Consider the following 17,995-nt stretch of genomic DNA (forward strand, 5'->3'; position numbering starts at 1 on the left):
TTGGATCGTTCGCATAGTTTCGACATTACAATTAAATGTAGGAAATTGGCACGTGATTGAAATTTGGTTATACACTTGTCTTTGTTTTTAATGGGCTTCTCCTGTGGTCGGGTCATCGACGACCCGTTGACGATCACAGTCATTAAGGTGGTTCGACCCTGACTCTCTAGTGAATACAGCATCATTATAATAATTTTAGTTAGCATTTATAGGTTTTGTGAATAGAACAGATTATACTTCCGGTAAGAAGTCGTAAGACTGCCATAAGAACTCTGTTGAAAAGTTTGTTGAAGCTTCGACGGTTCGTACTTCGAGATTAACAATTCGGAGCCCCCTACTATGTTTATTCACTTCCTATTGGAATAATTATTGAGATAATTGAATAAACGCAATTCGAATTCGCGCGCGTCCTGATAACACGGGACCGTTGTGCCGCTTATGCACGATCTGGATGGAATTGTCGATTCCTTTCACGACCGTCGGCCGCGCGTCGGTATTGCAGTTTCTTCCCGCGACTCGTATTTCGAAAAACCGTGAACCCACACGATCAACGAAAATTAGGCCTCGCTCTTCCAGCTTCTTTGTGCCTGAAATATACGCCAGTATCCCCGAACGAGTGGCATCTGTAATAACAACGTCCGTTCTTGCGGCTCTCCCTCTACGTGTAGATACACGCCGACTACGTGAACGGTACGCGCGACGGGTTTCCGAGAGAGTCCGATCAGCTGGGAAGTCGAATCAAGCGAAAGCACGGATCTCGAAAACTAGTCGCGATTCGACGCAGTCATCGTTAACAACGATTCCTTCTTTCGTTGATCACGAGTGACAACCATGAAGCCCAATGACGCCTTGAGGACGGCTTAAAGACGCGTTAGACCTAAAATAGGCGTCTTCAAGGCGTCATGTGCTGTCTCGGAACTGAAATACAGAAATAGCATTTTGAGAAAATCGAATTCGCGAGTTAATCAAGTTCCCGTTCTCTAAAATATGATCGACCGGTGCGTCTGCGTATTGCACCCGTGTTTACATGTAAACATAGATGGCGGTACGTCTGCGTATTGCACCCGTGTTTACATGTAAACATAGATGGCGGTTCGTCTGCGTATTGCACCCGTGTTTACATGTAAACATAGATGGCGGCTCGTCTGCGTATTGCACCCGTGTTTACATGTAAACATAGATGGCGGTACGTGCATACCATGGACGTCAGTGAACAGCGACAATGAGAACCCGCGTCGTTAATCCATTTGGGACGTCGAACGGGAGGGGGATAAACAAACTCGATCGAATAATTTGTTTTTGTACGCCGCCTAAGTAGTCAACTATCTGGCACGCGAGCCTTGCGCCACGGCGCATAGGAGTCGAAAGACAGTGAGTGAAAGAGAAACGAAAGAATGAGAGAGAGTGAGAGAGACGAATGTGGTTTTAGGGGTCGGGGGAAGAGGAAGGCGGAGAGGAGCACATACATACCATGGTTCAAAGACTGGGCGACAAAATCAATTATTTTGTTAAACAACATGTGATGTTGTGTTAGGTTTGCCAAAATAACCAAAACAATACCCGGTGGCTCGTAGTGGACCATCGTGCACGTCGGTTCATTCAAGCTCGTCTCTCGTACTGTTTCCATTCATTCCGGTGAACGTGGGATTCATCGACGGTCATTAGACGGCTAAGACCTTTCAACCAGTTGGATTTGGAGTGGCGAACCGCACGAGCAAGATAACAAATTTTGTTATCTTTGCCAGAATTGATATATATATACATATTATATTTTATAATATGTCTTGATCGTGGACGTTCCTCTATTTACGGCTTCTCGTAACCTGGAAAACGTAGTGAAAAAGAATTTTCCTGAGAAATAAAACGTCTTTCCTAATCGTGATTTTTATGCATTATTATTGGAAGAGGGGTGGGGGCAAAATTCAATTTTTTTTCTTCTAGCTAGTGCAAGAGCCACTTGTTTCCGTCCAGGAGGATTGCTGACCAAAATTATGCGTTTGCTGAAACATCCGCGGTTTACAATGGCGACGATGGTTAACACGTTTATTGGGCGCTGTTGATCTTTGCAGTTAAAGGGGCTGAAGTGGAAACACTTCTTCTGTCTATGGCTGTCTTCTCGAAAACAATTCTACTACTTAATTCTCTTTTCCATCTATTAGTTAATACTAACGCGGAGTTTATACCGGTGTCGAAGACAGAGGGGATACGAAGTCGACGACTGACAGTGTCCTCGCGTATCTTCTTCGCGCGGTGTAGTTGAACGATACGGGAAGAGGAACGACGAAGGGTAGCGCTCTGTCGCCGCCTTTTTAAAGGCCAACAAAAATATTGTTTCACGTAAATACGCGTCCGCGGCGAGCCACTTTCATCCTAACCTCTTTTCCACACCTTTTACACGGAAGGGAGGATGGTAAGACTACGATCGTTACCGTTTTGTCATCGAGGAGTTTGGTAAAAAATAATCACCGGACGCTAATTGGCTATAAACTGGTAACACAGGTGGGTAAAGGGTTTCTTTTCTTTTCTTAATAATGCACTGGCAATAGAGACAGTATACCACGGTTTAGTGATCGAAGTATGATAAATGAAAATGTCCAGTGGTAAGCTAATAATTATTGTTAAATCTTGTAAAGAAGAGAGTATTGAAGATACTGTAGGTATCATGGGGTCATACACTTGAAAAGTATGAACGAATAAACGAAGAAGTGATCCATTAGGTAGGAAGCTCCGGCTGACACACCCTGACGCTATCAAAACACGCCTTAAAACTTATATTCCCGCGTAACGGTGTGGTAGTGGTGGAAAAACGGTGTACGTGAGATAAAATAACAGAGTGTAGTTAACAGGCTTGGGTAAAAATATTCACGCTAGCTTCCACCTCCTCGTCCTCCCGCTCCCATACCTCCTCTACTTCATTCCCTTTTTTATTTTTCTCTTCTTCCTTCCTCTTTTACATTTATCTTTGTGACATGGAGTTTTCGAAAATCATGCGCGGAGATCGTGCGATGGTTCGAATATTAATTTAAAATACAACTCTATTCAATCGTGACACCATTTATCATTACACCCTTTTAGAACTTCTATACGCTTGCACGTACGTTCCACTAACAATAATACGTTCGGTAAAAAAATGTATTCACAAGAAATGGATACTTAAGAATGTTTTATTTTATTAGTAATAAAGTAAAATCTGTAATTGAACTAATAAGCATCTACTTAGTTCCAATTTTCGTAAATTATTCCATAAAGAAACGAAAATTTGCTTCTGGATACATCTGGTGCTATCTATGGCGAAACTCTCAAGCTACTAGCAAATTAGTATCGCAGTATTGTTAAAAGATGTCACCACCAGGAGTTACTTCGTGACTCATTGCCAGAAGATAAAATAGATCCCTTTTTTATCTTCCAACGAACTTACCGTAAAGGGGAGGCTCTTCCACAGACTGGGTACAGGACTTGATATTGGCAACACGGAGGTCGCAGATCGTAATAGTTCGTAACGTTTGACAGTTCGGGAGAGTTGTACGTTGTACGAAGTAAATATGGAATTGCAGTAATTGTTTTATTCGTGGATACGTTTGTGCTGAAAAGTTAGAAAGATCTGACTGACAAAAGAGAAATACCTGCTGGATGAGAGGCTTAACAAAATAATGTTGAAACACATTTTCCTTGTAACAGCGATCACACTGACATGTTTATCACAGTCTGAGGTTAAAATACCAGTTAATGAGTAAACTAGCTTGAATTTTAACACATATGTAATCTGTATGAATAATTTCAGGCGCAATACGACGACAAACGATGTAAATGCATTTGTCCCAGTCTTGCCTCCGTGGTGAATGCAACATCGCAATCGTCATTAGAACGAAAATCGTACATCATAAATGTTCCACCTTCTCAATGGTAATTGAAACTCACATCTGTTGCATGTGTTAGAATAAATTGGATACAGTATAATTTTATTTACATTTTAATCCCCAGTAACTGCGAAGGTGTTGTATTAGCACGAGTAGGGGATCAGTTGAAAGGCAAAGAGGAAATATATTGTTCGCGATGTGACTGCAAATACGAAAATAGAAATACCACTATTATTAAAGTGAGTCTTTGATTCTTTTTCAATGAAGAATTGTAAAGTAATCGTTATTTATTTACAGATAGTGGTGATACTTGTTATTTGGGTTATATCCCTGTTAGTAATCTATATGCTGTTTTTAATTTGTTTGGACCCATTATTAAATAAAAGAATTCATAAGGCCTCTGCAAACATTGGCTACCATGAACACAATAACGAAGAGGTATGTCGATATGATTTATATTGCACAGAAATGTTTTTTAATGTTTATACAATTAGGAAAAATTTTCTGTGATTCGGTATAATCTTTATATTATGTAAATTATTTTAATTTTGATAGGATGACACATCGATAACTCCCGGAACATCTCACCCTATGGGTGAAAGAGGTAATGTTTTAAACCGTGTTGGTCACCAACAAGATAAATGGAAACGCCAAGTCCGCGAACAAAGACGTAATATTTACGATCGACATACCATGCTTAATTAAACTGTACAATTCTAGATCCTAAAATGGATAAAACATGATGCATGAGAATATAAAAGCTGTGACATTTATTTGAGAGCATTTATGGTCTTGTATATAATTATTTTTGTCAGTTTCTTCTACCTAAGTATGAGAATTTAGTGTCACTGCTAAATAAAAATCAATTTATTTATGAATGCCAGCAAATCGAGTCACCTAATATTCATAACATTTATCATATCTAATGTACGAAAGGATAAAGTATTAAAAGTGTCTTATTTTTATTGGTAATTGTATATATATTTATTATGAAACATTTTTCTTAAAAATAAATTGAAACATCTTATGATGTGTTCCTCGCGAACTGTTGTAGGAACATGCTTTTCATATATATGTGAATCTAAATTCAATTTACAAGAAAATCGATGTTTAATTGAATTTTAATTTGACTTTATAAATCATTTTCATATTTTAAATTAGGTTAAAGAACTAGTTTGGCGGATGCGATTTTTTTCCGGTTAATTGTTCGTCGATTGCATATTTAATTGAATCATACAATGTTAAAACTAATGCTCCGCCGGTACCTCTAAGAATGTTCGAAAGAGAACCTTTGAAAAAAGCCCCGACTCCTTCGGTTTTCGCCGTTTTTACCCAGCAATCCAATGTATTTTTGTACAGCATCTCGCTTTTACTAAGTCCTGATTGCATCATCATACGTCGTCTAACTGTATCGAAAGGATATGAAATGATTCCAGCCACTGTTGTTACTACCTACAAAACATTCCATAGAAATATATCCAGTGTCACTTGCGAATTGTTCACAGATCGATCGTTTACCTGTGCAATTAGAAAGGTAATGTACAACGGAGTGTTCTTTGGATCGGGGAGCAAGCCCTTAGAAGTGTCGTAAAAACCAAAATATGCTGCTCTGTAAATAATGATCCCTTGAACGCTGACACTGAAGCCTCGATATAAACCGGTAAAGCCGTCCGTCTTGTAAACTTTTGCTAGACAATCACCCAAACCTTTGAATTCTCTTTTATCTGCTTTGCCAATGTCCGCGGCTAATCTGTTACAGTAAATTCGTTATCATACCGTTTAACGTTAAATACGAGTGTACGTGATACCTTGTACGAGCAAAATCAAGTGGATAAACAAATAACAGAGATGTTGCCCCAGCAGCTCCACCAGATGCTAAACTTCCAGCAAACTGTTTCCAGAATGCATCTTTCGGTACACCTTCCAAAAATAAAGCTTTGAATTTGTCTTTGAACGCAAAGTTCAATGCTTGAGTTGGAAAATACCGTATTACATTCGCTAGATTGCCTCTCCAGAAACTGAGGAAACCAGTTTCTTTAGGTATACGTACAAATGCATCCATCATACCTAATAGTATTGAAATTATATGAATAGATACAAATACTTATTATTAAACTGCAAACGCCGTGTAGAGATTCACATTTCTGTCAACTAAATTTTATGGAAGTATATTCTGGGCTGAACGTTTTACTGGATTATTAAAAATAACATAAAAACTATATTCAACTTCACCAAAGTTTTTATTGTGTTTTACAATGTTTAATACTGTGGTTAATGACATACCCTTGTACCGTTGTTCCGGAGGTATTTGCTTTGAAGTAGCTTGTACTTGAAGCAACAGCTTCACCCTCTCTAAGGGTGCGACTGCAGTTTTTGAAACGGCTGCAGATATCCCGCCAGCTAAAAAGTCTACTAAAAATGACCTATACGTGTCCATTTTATACGTCACGAGACACGGTAACAAATATTCAAGGAACGTTATCTTTTGAAATGAATTGTAACATAGAAACATGAAATGGTCTCGAATTAAAAAACATAATGTAACTTTAAAAATAGCACGTTGTTTATTTCTTCGTAAAGTACAGTTCGAATACGTTGAAGAAAATTTAATACGAATCGGTAACCTACGTTTGACACGAGCCCCCTTATGACGGTTTAGATTGCGAATTCTACTGTTTTCTGTTTTCATTGTTTACTTATAAAAATAGGGTGGGTAAATTAGTACACGACAAATCTTGATATTAACATTTAGTCGCTTTACATAAAATCGAATCTTTCTCATCCATTTAAGGCGGTTAAATTGGTCATACAAATTTATTCGTCAAAGCTCTCAAACGGTGTTTCAAGAACTATGAATATTGTTTTTGCTTTCGTACAAAGTGTGTGTAAGATCACAGTAAATTCTAGCTAAAATCGACGCAAAATATATTAATGCATCTTCGAGTATTGGAGGGTGTAACTAAAGATTTATGTAAAGATATTTAAACTCCGAGGACTAGACATAGATACTTAACATTGAACCACATTGAACGAACAAGTGTTAGATACAGCACTTCTTTTTCTAAAACGCTCATACCCAGTAATTATATCGATATAATCGGAAGGTACGTACAGCATATTTGGAGGAATGTTTCGGCACATAGTGGCAAAGTTCATTATACGCATGGACAAAACTGGACCATCATTGGTCAATATGAGATTCAAAAAGATATATTTTCATATTTTTTTTTCTTCTATTCTCTTCTACGTGCATAAAATATTAATTTAAAAAGATCTGTTAATAAAAAATAAAATCTCAATATGAATATATAAATTATATCAAAACATAAATAATATTCTATTACAACTGGTACACATAATCTTGGTTAATTAAATTATACGTTCACTGCCTCTGTAACTCAGGTTTGCTTGTACACAGGTGTACCTATTGTTTGAATCAACTAAATTAAACTAGTATTCGAATAGAATATGAAATATGAATCTTGTGCGAATGTATTCGGTATTTGTAATCTACTTTCGAGCATGTATACCAATTCGAATTTACTCACAGTTTCAATGTTTCTTCAAAGTTGGCACAAATCGAAATTGATTTATCATTACGTTCAAGTAAATGGCAGTGAAAGTACCGAATTCGTTAGGCAACGAAACGTCATCAAGATAAAAATAATAATGTGACTCTAATATGCAACAGCATATTCAAAATAAATGTGTATATCAAAGACTCGTTATATATTTCGTACAAGTACCGACTGGTGGTCAGGAAGTATTCAGAAACTGTAATACACCCTGCTTATGCAGCAGCATGAATGGACTGAAACGGGGGAAAAAAACATTACCATTAGATTTCCTTCCGTTAATACAAATGTGTACGTATTAATATCCTCTAATCTTACCTTTGCAATATCCACGCCTGTTAAATTTTTAACCAGCTGCGGTACTCGTGTCACAATATTGAAAACTTCCTCTGTTAATTTTTCTGCTCCAACGGTTCCAGTTCCACTAGAAACCATCGTTATTTTCTTTGCTTGTGATAACGGCGCTGCGACTTCAGCGGCAACCTGGACAATATCATGCGTGTACGTAAATACTCACGTTACGTAACTACACTTGAGTACAGAAATAAATGGAATGAAATTTTCAAGCTTCTTCGTGCCGGTCTCGTTCGTTGAAAAGCGAACGAATAGAATTGAATCACGAGGTGTCCACATGTGAATTTAGAAGACACAGTTAAATAGGAACTCTAATAAAATTTACTGTTTTTATATTAATTCTCCTACAGTCGTTAAAATTCTGTATGTGAGAAGGAAAACTAAAGTCTAGTATTGTAATTACCTTCGGAATAGTGTCGAGCATCATATCTATCATAGCGGCACTCTGGTATTCATTCCAAGCCGCAGCCTTCTTCGCCATTTGTTCTGCTTCAGCCTTAGCCTTTGCTTCAATAGCGAAAGCTTCTGCTTCACCTCGAATTTTTATAGCTTCTGCTTCTGCCTCAGCTTCCATTATTTGCCGCAATTTATTAGCTTCGGCTAGCTTTTCCAATCTGTAAATGTAGTTATTAGTATTGTACTTTTAAGAACTTGTGTTTCATGAATTTTCTAAATTCTTACATAAATCTACATAAAATACCTGTATTTTTCTGCATCAGCTGGACGCCGTACAGTAGCATCTAATTCTTTTTCACGTCGTAACATTTCCTGTTCTTGTACCGCGATCTCTTGTCCGCGTTCTACCACCTTCACCTGCATTTGCTCCTCCATGATTCTTTGCTTGGTTTTCGCAGCTTGTAATTCGAACGCCATCTCTGCTTCCGCTTTCTAAAAGTCATACACAATACGCGATAAACATCTGTTAATGTTTCTTCGATTAAATTGAAAAAAAAAAAAAAACAATGAACTTACTTTAGTTTGGACTTCGACGTCATAAGCGGCTTTCTTCAATTCAAAATCACGTTGCGCTTTAGCGATATCGGCATTATTAAGGAAACGCGCAGCCATTCGTTGTTCTTCAGCGATGGCCTCGCGAATCTGAGCATCTCTGCGAGCTTCCGCTTCTCCGATCCTCGCGTCTCGTTTAACTTCAGCAGTTCGTGCCATTCCGAGAGCTTTCAGATATCCCTATAAATAAATGGTGAACATCAAGTACAATACAGTAATTAATAATTACTGTAATGTTACCACTGAGCCGTTCAAATGATAACACTGATGTCAGCACTTAATTTCGGTACAGCCTGAATTAAACACAAAGGCGCGGCATATAATGGTAGGTATCACATACGTATACATACGTAAACGACACACATTTGCGAATGTGTAATATAAATTTGTGCTACCGTTAAAGCAAGCACATGAAATATCTGCTAAGTCCCTTATCGTTTCTATGTTAAAAGGTTTCTGCTAATATTGTCCAAATAGCGGTGCATTGGCATTATATGCAGTGATAAAACCTAATTTGCACGTACCTTTGCCCCCTGCAAGTAGCAGAACAAAAATGTATTCCATATTTACTAAATACAAGATTGGACTACAAATAACTAATATTAATAAGGATTACATATAAATATACAACCAGTTAAAGGGGGACATTCAATGCTATGTAACTATTGAATAAGCAGAGTTTAGAATCAAATATTCTGGAATTTTCATTTGTTGCATCATTCCATGCAAAATTCTTCCTTCATTGTTGGATAGAAAATATTGATCCCTCGATTGAAAAACTGTGACTTACTTCCTCGTCTCGGATATCTTTCAACGTGTAGGACACAACGGTGATGCCCATGTTGACTAGATCACTGCTGGCTACTTCAAAGACTTTCTTGCTGAACTTTTTACGATCTTTGTATATTTCCTACAGCACACAAATTGCACAAAGTAAAATGGGGTCAATATGGATTCGTTCTTAATAGATCAATTAAGCCAATTCAATGGTAGGTTTACTATACCTCCACAGTCATGCTTCCCATTATTGCTCGTTGATGTCCTTCTAATGTAACAAGAGCAATACCATGAATTTCTTCTTCAGATTTCCCTAGAAACTGTTCACACGCAGTGGAAAGCATTTCTTCATTTTGTCCCTGTATCTTGACCTTTCAATATATGAATAAATATTATCATTATATTTATGCATTTCTTTCTGGACTTATGTATTACTCTAAATCTTAGAACCCTCCTTTGACTTCATGAAGAAACAGCTTCAAATAAAAATTAAATCATATAAGAAACATCTACCTGACAATTCTACTTAAAGATATCATTTAATCAGGTCAACTATGAGTAAACAAAAAAATCATGGAAAAGCAGACTCTAAAAGAAAGTAGGAAAATAAATATCAAAGTAAAGTTAAAATTTTGAAATTTTATGCGGATCCTCAAACTGGATACTTCTTAAATGTTAATTTTATTTATTACCTGTGCAATTCCTGTCACAGATATTGGTACTCCCTGAGATGTATACACCGTAGGACTTTCTACTTGTAAAGTCATAGTGTTTAATGAAATTCTAAAAGAAAAACACAATTTACATTAAATAGAAACAAATGTCGAAATAAAACATTTGTTCGTGAAAACTCAAAATATTAATTTTGTAATGAATACATTACACTTACTTTTGTACTTGCTGGACAATAGGCCATACAAATACCCGGCCACCAGGTACTAAAAGCGGTTTGCTGTAGCAGCATCCTTAAAGAGACGATTTGAAAATAAGTGGCACACAAATCGATGGAGAAAGAACTGAATATGGTATCGTGGTGAGTTAAAGCGAACGATCCTTAGTTGGCATCTTATATTTATGTTCGAAAAATAAGTTTTATGTAATAAACGGACGTTGGAACTATGAAAGAATGAGATTTGTTAATGCGAGTATGAAATTAGTGAAAAGTATTTGATGACACATAACGTGTAATTAACTATTCCACTCATTCCCGGTCTAAATGGTACAAATCAATTAATTGACACGGCACTCCTTCCACCGTCGGTTCAGTCGAAGCACGAGTTAAGCAAACACTTTGCTAAAAAAATCGTATGTAAACCATTACCTGAAACTACAAGAGCCTCGTTTGGGCCGCAAGTAACGAATCCACAACTCATGATCGCAAGTGTAAAGAAAAACAATAGTAACTGCAAGAAGTTTCAAGGGATATCGAATTTCGGCGTAATCCTCTACAGTCAATTGACGTCGCTATGATGTCATTCTACGCGATCGTATCAAAGCTTATGCTGAGTTTACAATATCCCGCAATGAAATTAGCTGGCGCCGAAATGGAAGCTGCTGCCACGTCCACAGTAATTATTCACCTAATTTAAATCAGGCCCCCACCCGATAGTAGGGATTTCCACACTTTTTGCAATTTTTTTCAACCAACCGACCCAATTGAGTTCTGGACACTGAAGGTGTTTATGTTTATTCGAAATGATTGAACTGCTGAAACGTTTCACGAATTTATTCGACTCATCCAACTTTGATGAATTTATTCCATAGAACAACCGACATATGTTCTTGCAGATAATGATTTTGGTAACAAAAGGGGGTTTCAGTTTAGGGTATTGTAAATTCGACTTAGGTTTTGATACAATCATGGTTCAACCTGCCTTATACAGATCTTTAATATACACTTTGCGTGATAAAAAAATTACTTAGTCCGCCATCTATTAAAAAACTCAAAAGCTATTCGCCAATTAATAGTATATTATTTTGGTTAGATGGCGCCTCTGATGTTTTTGACAACGTTTCTCCAAAGCTACCCTGATCCTTTCTCGTTGTTGCTCGTAGAACTCTTAAGATCGAATACGGCAAAGGACTACTGCAAATTATTACACACGTCTATCGCATGCCACCGGTAACCAAAATTTCGGCGACAGACTTATGAAACGTTTATGAAGTTTTGAAGACTGCACGATCGTGATTTGGCGATCACTGTGATAAATCACCGTTAGTGATTTTGCACGCCATCTCTAGTTCCCGTAAACAAATTAGATAATAATCCTAGCAACCATGGCAGTTTCTGCAAATTCTACTTCTGTCCTTTGGTCTCGACTTTAGCCCTATCATGAGACTGCGCAATTTATTATATACGCCGTGATATATGCTATGTATAGTTAAGAGAAGGAATTGGAGTTGGTTGATACTTATTAGAATATTTCATCAAGTGTCATACCATAGACAAGACGTTAATTTGTAATGTCTGTGGTTGACTTAGCTTAGAAAATGATCTGATAATTGAAAACAAAAATTGCTGGTTCGGTTTTAATAGTTTCAGGAACGCAATAGGAATCGTTGCGCGATCGTGGCGCTGTTCCCACTGTAACGACATCAATGCGTATCAATGTACGGTATATCTACGATGGTATACCAATCGCCATAGAACTTGCGAAGTTTCGTCGAAGTACTCGATGAACTTCGGGTAAGTTAATTTGTTAATTTCGACGGATATATTGTTAGTCGAACCCAACATTTGACGTTCCCTTTTAAAAACGAAAGTTATCTTCACCAGAAGTCTTGTACGGATACTGTACCGAATGATCTTTTTGCAAATATCAGAGAACCGTACCGACAATTTTTTTTTTATACATTTAGAATGAAATATCCACTGACAGTTTAGCAATATCTTGGACATAATTTCCGTTTGCATAACCTTAAAATTGTATGGATTAACGTCGTTTTCGTACAGAATCATAATAACAAAATTCATGTGCCAATTCATAGAAGTTGACAGTTCTTAGGACACAAAATTAGAAAAAAAAAAATGCATATTCCCAAAAAATTTTATGAATTTCCTTTTTTCAGTTTGGTCTCCCAATGATCCAGGTATTCCGAGAATCCCTGTGCTTCTTATGAAGTCTGCACTACATAACAAATGACAAATGGATGAAACTAAGCTTAACAAATTCACTTCTACTTCCATTTTATGATCAGATGATTGGACTGAGTATCGTTTACCTGCATTGGAACACCGATTATTATCAAGATGAACATCAATTCAATAAGTATTGCTGATCTCTTTAACCTATTGGAATCTAACAAGCTCGGGGAGGTAGAAGAAATAAAAAAAGTATTCCACGAACTTTTTCTGAGTAGTAAGTAAGACTATGGATCTAAAGTATCTACATTAATCACGAGGTTCTCTTAATAAATCAATACGTTTTACAGCAAAAGACAATTGGTTGGTAAATGGACTCTTTGACTATTATTTGTCTACAAATTCCTTAAGGTCTGTCGAGGTATTAGCCAGTGTTCGAGATCCACATGACAAGCATCTCTTAGATCGTTTATCAGAAGCTCTTTCCAAACCAGGAAGTAGCAGCCAAAGAATTCAGACCCTTACTTTGCTGGGTCATATTGCTCGTCGGCAACCTACATGGCTATATAAACTTGCCAGTCATGCTTTATTTCGTGATTTACTTAAGTTACTTAAAGTAAGACTAACTTTTACGAGAGTAAGGTCCCCGTACAGTATCATTGAGTATATATGATTTTCTGACTAATGTACTTTCAGACGGAAGCAGATACATTGTCCCTAATGAGTGCACTTCTCCTCTTGGTAATGTTGTTACCCATGTTACCAGCTGCCCTAGGGCCTTACCTCTCAGAAATTTTCGAGGTATTTGGTCGGTTGGCTTCTTATCATCATCATCAGTCATTGTCTTTGTTTTCTTCTCCTATGCATTTTATTCCGAGAAAAGCAGGAATTATCGATAAAAATCGTTTATATTTATTACATCTACAGGTGAGCCTCGTTATTTAAGTAAACGTATAAGTGAATCATTAATGCTTCTGTTCCGTTTCCAGGTGGGCCTATATAGCTTGTTTCACAGGCTGTACGCTATGTATCCATGCAACTTTATTTCATATTTGAAACAACAGTATATGCAACGAGATCAGTTAGCTACGTTTACTCATACAATTAGACCGATGTTGGATTCAGTGCGTATGCATCCGTTCCTTGTTATCGCATCCAAAGATACAGAGATTTCTGCTGCTAGGTAGATTTCAACATTCTGCAAATTAACATCGCTTTATAATGTGCATATTATAATACTCAGTCTATTGAACTATTACTTTAGATGGAAAAAGATGGAGCATCATGATGTCATGGCAGAATGCGGTCGCTTCACGTTAGACAAGTGTCGGGAGGAACTATTCAACACTGTAAATTCACGCTCCACGCCGCCTCCAGGTACCGTCGTCTTCGCTTAAAGCAAACGTAGTTACGAATGTAATTTTGACATATTTTCTAGATCATTCGTCTATATCTACTCCAATAAACACTAGCGGCGGGTCAGCACCGTCGGAAATTACCAATGGCGAGGACGAGACTTTCTGGTCCCCGAGTATGACAGTACCACCGCAGAGCCCTCCGTTTCCAGCCGCGTCTCACGAACAGCGATCCACACCTTCGACGCCAAATAATAACAGAAGCGGCACATCTCCACCGGAAGCTGCAGTCGAAGCAACCCCCGAGACAACGCCAGTCAAGGTACATTTTCAAACGATCAAAACTGTAATCCAGAATTTGTGTATCGAATTTTTACGCAGGATTTACGGAAATTATCGAGGCAAATGCCCGTGGGCTCAGCTGCGGTTCGTGCGTTAACCACATTCGGTAACGGTACAGTGGGATTGAGTTCGCGACCATCTACACCGACTGGTTCTATGATCGGAAGCGGGGATAGCAGCAACGCGCATGGATATATCTCGCACAAGATAAGTAAAATCATCACGGATAGGCAGAACGTAAAAGAACAGCAAAAACCATCCGCAAATGCTGAAGAGGATGGAAGATTCGGAGAAACGGATACAAATCAGAATGGGAAGAACGATTCGTGGCAAGAAGATCAAGAGGTATTGTATTCTTTGCATTCGTGTATGTTAGAGACTGTTATATATTAATGGGACGGTAACCATGTTCGCGTGTGCTGTACAGGTTTTAGAAATTGTCAGCTCTCAGGCCGCAGGAAAGCTAGAATGTTCGAAGTACGTTGAACCGCAACAGCATCACAACGAGAAAATGCAAAATACATTGGTGGTTGACCTGTCGGAAAGGATTTATCAATTGCACCTGTATTCTCAGTGTCAGGTCCCAGCACAGCATTCTTCTACTTCTAGTTCTCTTTGCAAGGTAAAATATTTTCGACGATGTTTCGTTTGATGTTGCATTTAAAGACGTGAATTTCGTACAGGTTCGGAAAAGTAAATCTTGCCCGGATATGAAAGTTCAAAAACAAATTAGCACTGAGAAAAGCAATCAACTGAAAGCGACGGGAACGAAAATAGTCGAAGAGACCGGAACCCAAACGTTCGAGTTGCTTCCGTACGAGTACCTACTGCTCGGGATTTTGGATCAAAAAAGTCAGATGAATGTACCGAAACGGGATCAGCCGAACACTGAATTTCGTTTGTCGCCGACGGCGATGCTCGACCGATACGTCGAAGCGTGCACGCGGGCTAGCAACTTTTCTGGTGACAAAATGAGTTAGTACAGAGAGTGCACGACGTATTAAACGTTAGCATGTTGATAGAAATTTAATGGAATAATTTCTTCAAAGGAGCGATCGCGGTTAAGCAGAGGCAAAGAAAAGAAAACGACGGCGAAGAAGAAGTTGGGGACGATGATGCTTTAGATGCCGAATGCGCGAGTCAGTTACTGCAACTGATGCAAATCCAGTTGCAGTTCGAACGGCAGCGTAGAGAAGTCCACGCTGAACGTAATCGAAGGCTTCTCGGTAAACTGAGGGACTCGCGGGCATTGGAAGAACACAACTATGCTTTGGTCAGTTGACATTATTTCTTGGGACTAAGACTCTGACATTCGCTATTTCTTTCTTTTACTTCGGCTGTCGTTAAACGAGAACTCTTCTTACCCGCGTAGACCGATCGACTGAAATTAATGGAGAAAGAAGTGGAAGCCCTGAAAACCGAATTAGAACGTAACAGAAAAGAAGCTCTGCAAGCTGAAGAACGATATAAAGAAGCGATGCATCACTGGCAAACGAAGGTAAGGCAAATAAAAATTCTGTTAATAGTGTCGATACACTGGTCAACATAATTTTTGTCCCAAAGGACATTTATACTGATTCTTATAGATTTTTTTTCTGCTGAATACGAATCCGCAGACAGTGTTTTGCCATCACCCTCAGTTTCCGAGAAATTTGATTTAAAAAAAAAAGGTAAATTTTGTTGACCAGTGTAATTAATGATACTATCAAGTAATGTAATAAACAATGGTACAGTGTGTGGAAGAAGAACGACAAAATCAAACATTGAAGGATCGACTTGAGACCGTCGAACTTGAACTGAAGAAAGAGCATCAAAAAATAGTGGAATGCGAACAGCGAATTCGATCCACGGATGCGTCTCTGTTCGATGCAGGGCATCGACTAAGAGTTGCATTAAAAGCTGCCGATCGTAGCAAAGAATTGGAACGTACTCTTGACACCGTACAAAAGAAATTCCTGTTACTTGGAGAGGTGGTACTTTATGACATTATGTATCCCCCAACGTGCCCAGCATGAACCTATAATACTGTATTCTATACACAGGCACAAGCAAAACTGCAAGAAACTACAGGAGGTTTGTCGCCGTTGAGTAAGCAAGAAGCAACGCAAATACAGAGGTCGTATGCGGAGGAATTAACTAGTAAGTGTGCTGAATGCATTTATTAAATCTAGAACGACTGAATAATATTCTTGCAGAATACTTATCATTCCAAGATGTCAATTTCTAAGGTTGTACAGTAAATAAATATACGTATAGATCGTGTATTCTTTCGTACTGTAGGTTAAATCACCTAAACTGTTACAAATTGGTAATTCTTAAATGAGGCAAGATATCAAAAAGATCGTTTGTTACGCCCTTCAAATGTCTTTGAATCTTACATAAAAAAAAAGTTTCAATAATCTCTTTTTCGATATCTCGTCCGATATAAGAAATGTCAATTTTTGACGGTTAATGCGATTCAACCTATACGAGCTAACTAACGATAAAAAGTCGCCGGCAATCCTGCAAAGTGTTGTTCTAACATGAAAATATTACAAATAAATTACATTGTCATGCACGTTGTGAATATTTGAAGATTTACGACGACAACTGGAGGCGCGAACATCTCTTGCGGAAGCCTTGAAAGTACGTCTGAGTGAAATGGAAAGTAAGGACTCGCGAAAAGAAGCACAACTTGTCGAGCTACAACGACTTTTGCAAGAAACGAAAGATCAACACGAGTCCGAGCTGGAAGCTGTTGAATCGAAGTACAAAGCACAAGCCGAGATCAATCTTCTTCTTGAGAGTCGTATACTTGAACTTTATGGCACGCTAGAGCCATCGACTTCTAGCACCACCACTATGAATAACCTAGCTTCGTCGGCGTCGCCTAAAGAAAGATCACCTCCACTATCAGCCAGTCTAGCTTCCTCCAGCGAAGGAAGCCTTGCCTTTATTCATTCAGGTACCGGAATTATAATGAACGACTGCTGTGATACCGCAGGTGAAATTCCAAACCTCCAAGCTATTGTCGAGCCTGCACCGAACCAGGTGACCACTTCCCCGTCACGTCAAAGCTAACAGAAGCGAAATCCTAACCGAGATTAACTCTACGGAAAAATGATCATCGAGTCCTTTCGCATGCAGCTATTCTGTTTTGCACGCGAGCAACTGTTGCCCAGTGCCGTGGTATTAAATCAGAAGAAAGTTATTTGTAGCTTTTTATCGACATATTATGCGAAATTCATAAAACTATTATTATCGCGTAATTTCGATGAATAATTGAAACTACACTGGTAATTAATGAAATTACTAGCATGATATGATTTCACTCTTGAAAACACAAAAACAAAAAAAAAACGAATTCACAATGAATAAATGGTTGAGATATTTTGTGAGCAATTCTCGATGTTTCGATTGAAATCACATCCTCGCATTGCTTCCCTTTGACATCTATCTTCCATCGTGTTTTGTTCATCAATATCTGACACATTGCTTACTTCATGGGAGTTAATTGTTTAATTTTTTTTTTTATTTTTTGTTTTGAGGAACAAAAAACCGAAATAACATAGAAAAAGTGAATATATTATTGAACACAATGACAATGTGAATACATAATACTGAACAATCAAAATATTATATTTACAAAATGACAGACTAATTAAT

General features: G+C 38.0%; 4 protein-coding genes across 5 annotated transcripts; 2 read left to right on the forward strand and 2 right to left on the reverse strand.

The window, feature by feature from the left end:
* Positions 1-3,458: 3,458 nt before the first annotated feature.
* On the forward strand, positions 3,459-4,755 carry LOC107193324 (uncharacterized protein CG1161). Its single transcript, XM_015582729.1, has 5 exons — positions 3,459-3,710; positions 3,782-3,903; positions 3,982-4,096; positions 4,155-4,295; positions 4,413-4,755. Exons 1-5 carry the CDS (start codon positions 3,651-3,653, stop codon positions 4,560-4,562), a joined length of 588 nt encoding a protein of 195 aa, XP_015438215.1. The 5' UTR covers positions 3,459-3,650; the 3' UTR covers positions 4,563-4,755.
* A 223-nt stretch (positions 4,756-4,978) lies between these two features.
* Positions 4,979-6,294, reverse strand: LOC107193323 (ADP,ATP carrier protein-like). The gene is made up of 4 exons (XM_015582728.1): positions 6,141-6,294; positions 5,666-5,924; positions 5,376-5,607; positions 4,979-5,309 (listed from the first exon to the last, which is right to left on the reverse strand). The coding sequence occupies exons 1-4, from the start codon at positions 6,292-6,294 to the stop codon at positions 5,028-5,030; spliced, it is 927 nt and encodes a 308-aa protein (XP_015438214.1). The 3' UTR covers positions 4,979-5,027.
* A 908-nt stretch (positions 6,295-7,202) lies between these two features.
* Positions 7,203-11,099, reverse strand: LOC107193322 (flotillin-1). 2 transcript variants are annotated; one of them, XM_015582726.1, is made up of 11 exons: positions 10,893-11,099; positions 10,461-10,536; positions 10,264-10,354; positions 9,799-9,942; positions 9,585-9,704; positions 9,319-9,327; positions 8,759-8,974; positions 8,487-8,674; positions 8,190-8,400; positions 7,751-7,915; positions 7,203-7,668 (listed from the first exon to the last, which is right to left on the reverse strand). In XM_015582726.1, the coding sequence occupies exons 1-11, from the start codon at positions 10,942-10,944 to the stop codon at positions 7,648-7,650; spliced, it is 1,293 nt and encodes a 430-aa protein (XP_015438212.1). In that variant the 5' UTR covers positions 10,945-11,099; the 3' UTR covers positions 7,203-7,647. The 2 variants fall into 2 exon arrangements, with proteins under 2 accessions (XP_015438212.1, XP_015438213.1); XM_015582727.1 differs by lacking the exon at positions 9,319-9,327.
* Positions 11,100-12,796: 1,697 nt separating this feature from the next.
* Positions 12,797-17,591, forward strand: LOC107193320 (hamartin). Its single transcript, XM_015582723.1, has 14 exons — positions 12,797-12,930; positions 13,004-13,269; positions 13,350-13,580; positions 13,643-13,836; positions 13,918-14,030; positions 14,092-14,330; positions 14,390-14,695; positions 14,778-14,972; positions 15,034-15,325; positions 15,400-15,623; positions 15,723-15,848; positions 16,084-16,320; positions 16,393-16,489; positions 16,926-17,591. Exons 1-14 carry the CDS (start codon positions 12,822-12,824, stop codon positions 17,408-17,410), a joined length of 3,114 nt encoding a protein of 1,037 aa, XP_015438209.1. The 5' UTR covers positions 12,797-12,821; the 3' UTR covers positions 17,411-17,591.
* The last annotated feature ends 404 nt before the right edge of the window (positions 17,592-17,995 follow it).

This window comes from Dufourea novaeangliae, unplaced genomic scaffold, assembly GCF_001272555.1.
Source record: "Dufourea novaeangliae isolate 0120121106 unplaced genomic scaffold, ASM127255v1 scaffold7, whole genome shotgun sequence".
NCBI classification, from domain to species: domain Eukaryota; kingdom Metazoa; phylum Arthropoda; class Insecta; order Hymenoptera; family Halictidae; genus Dufourea; species Dufourea novaeangliae.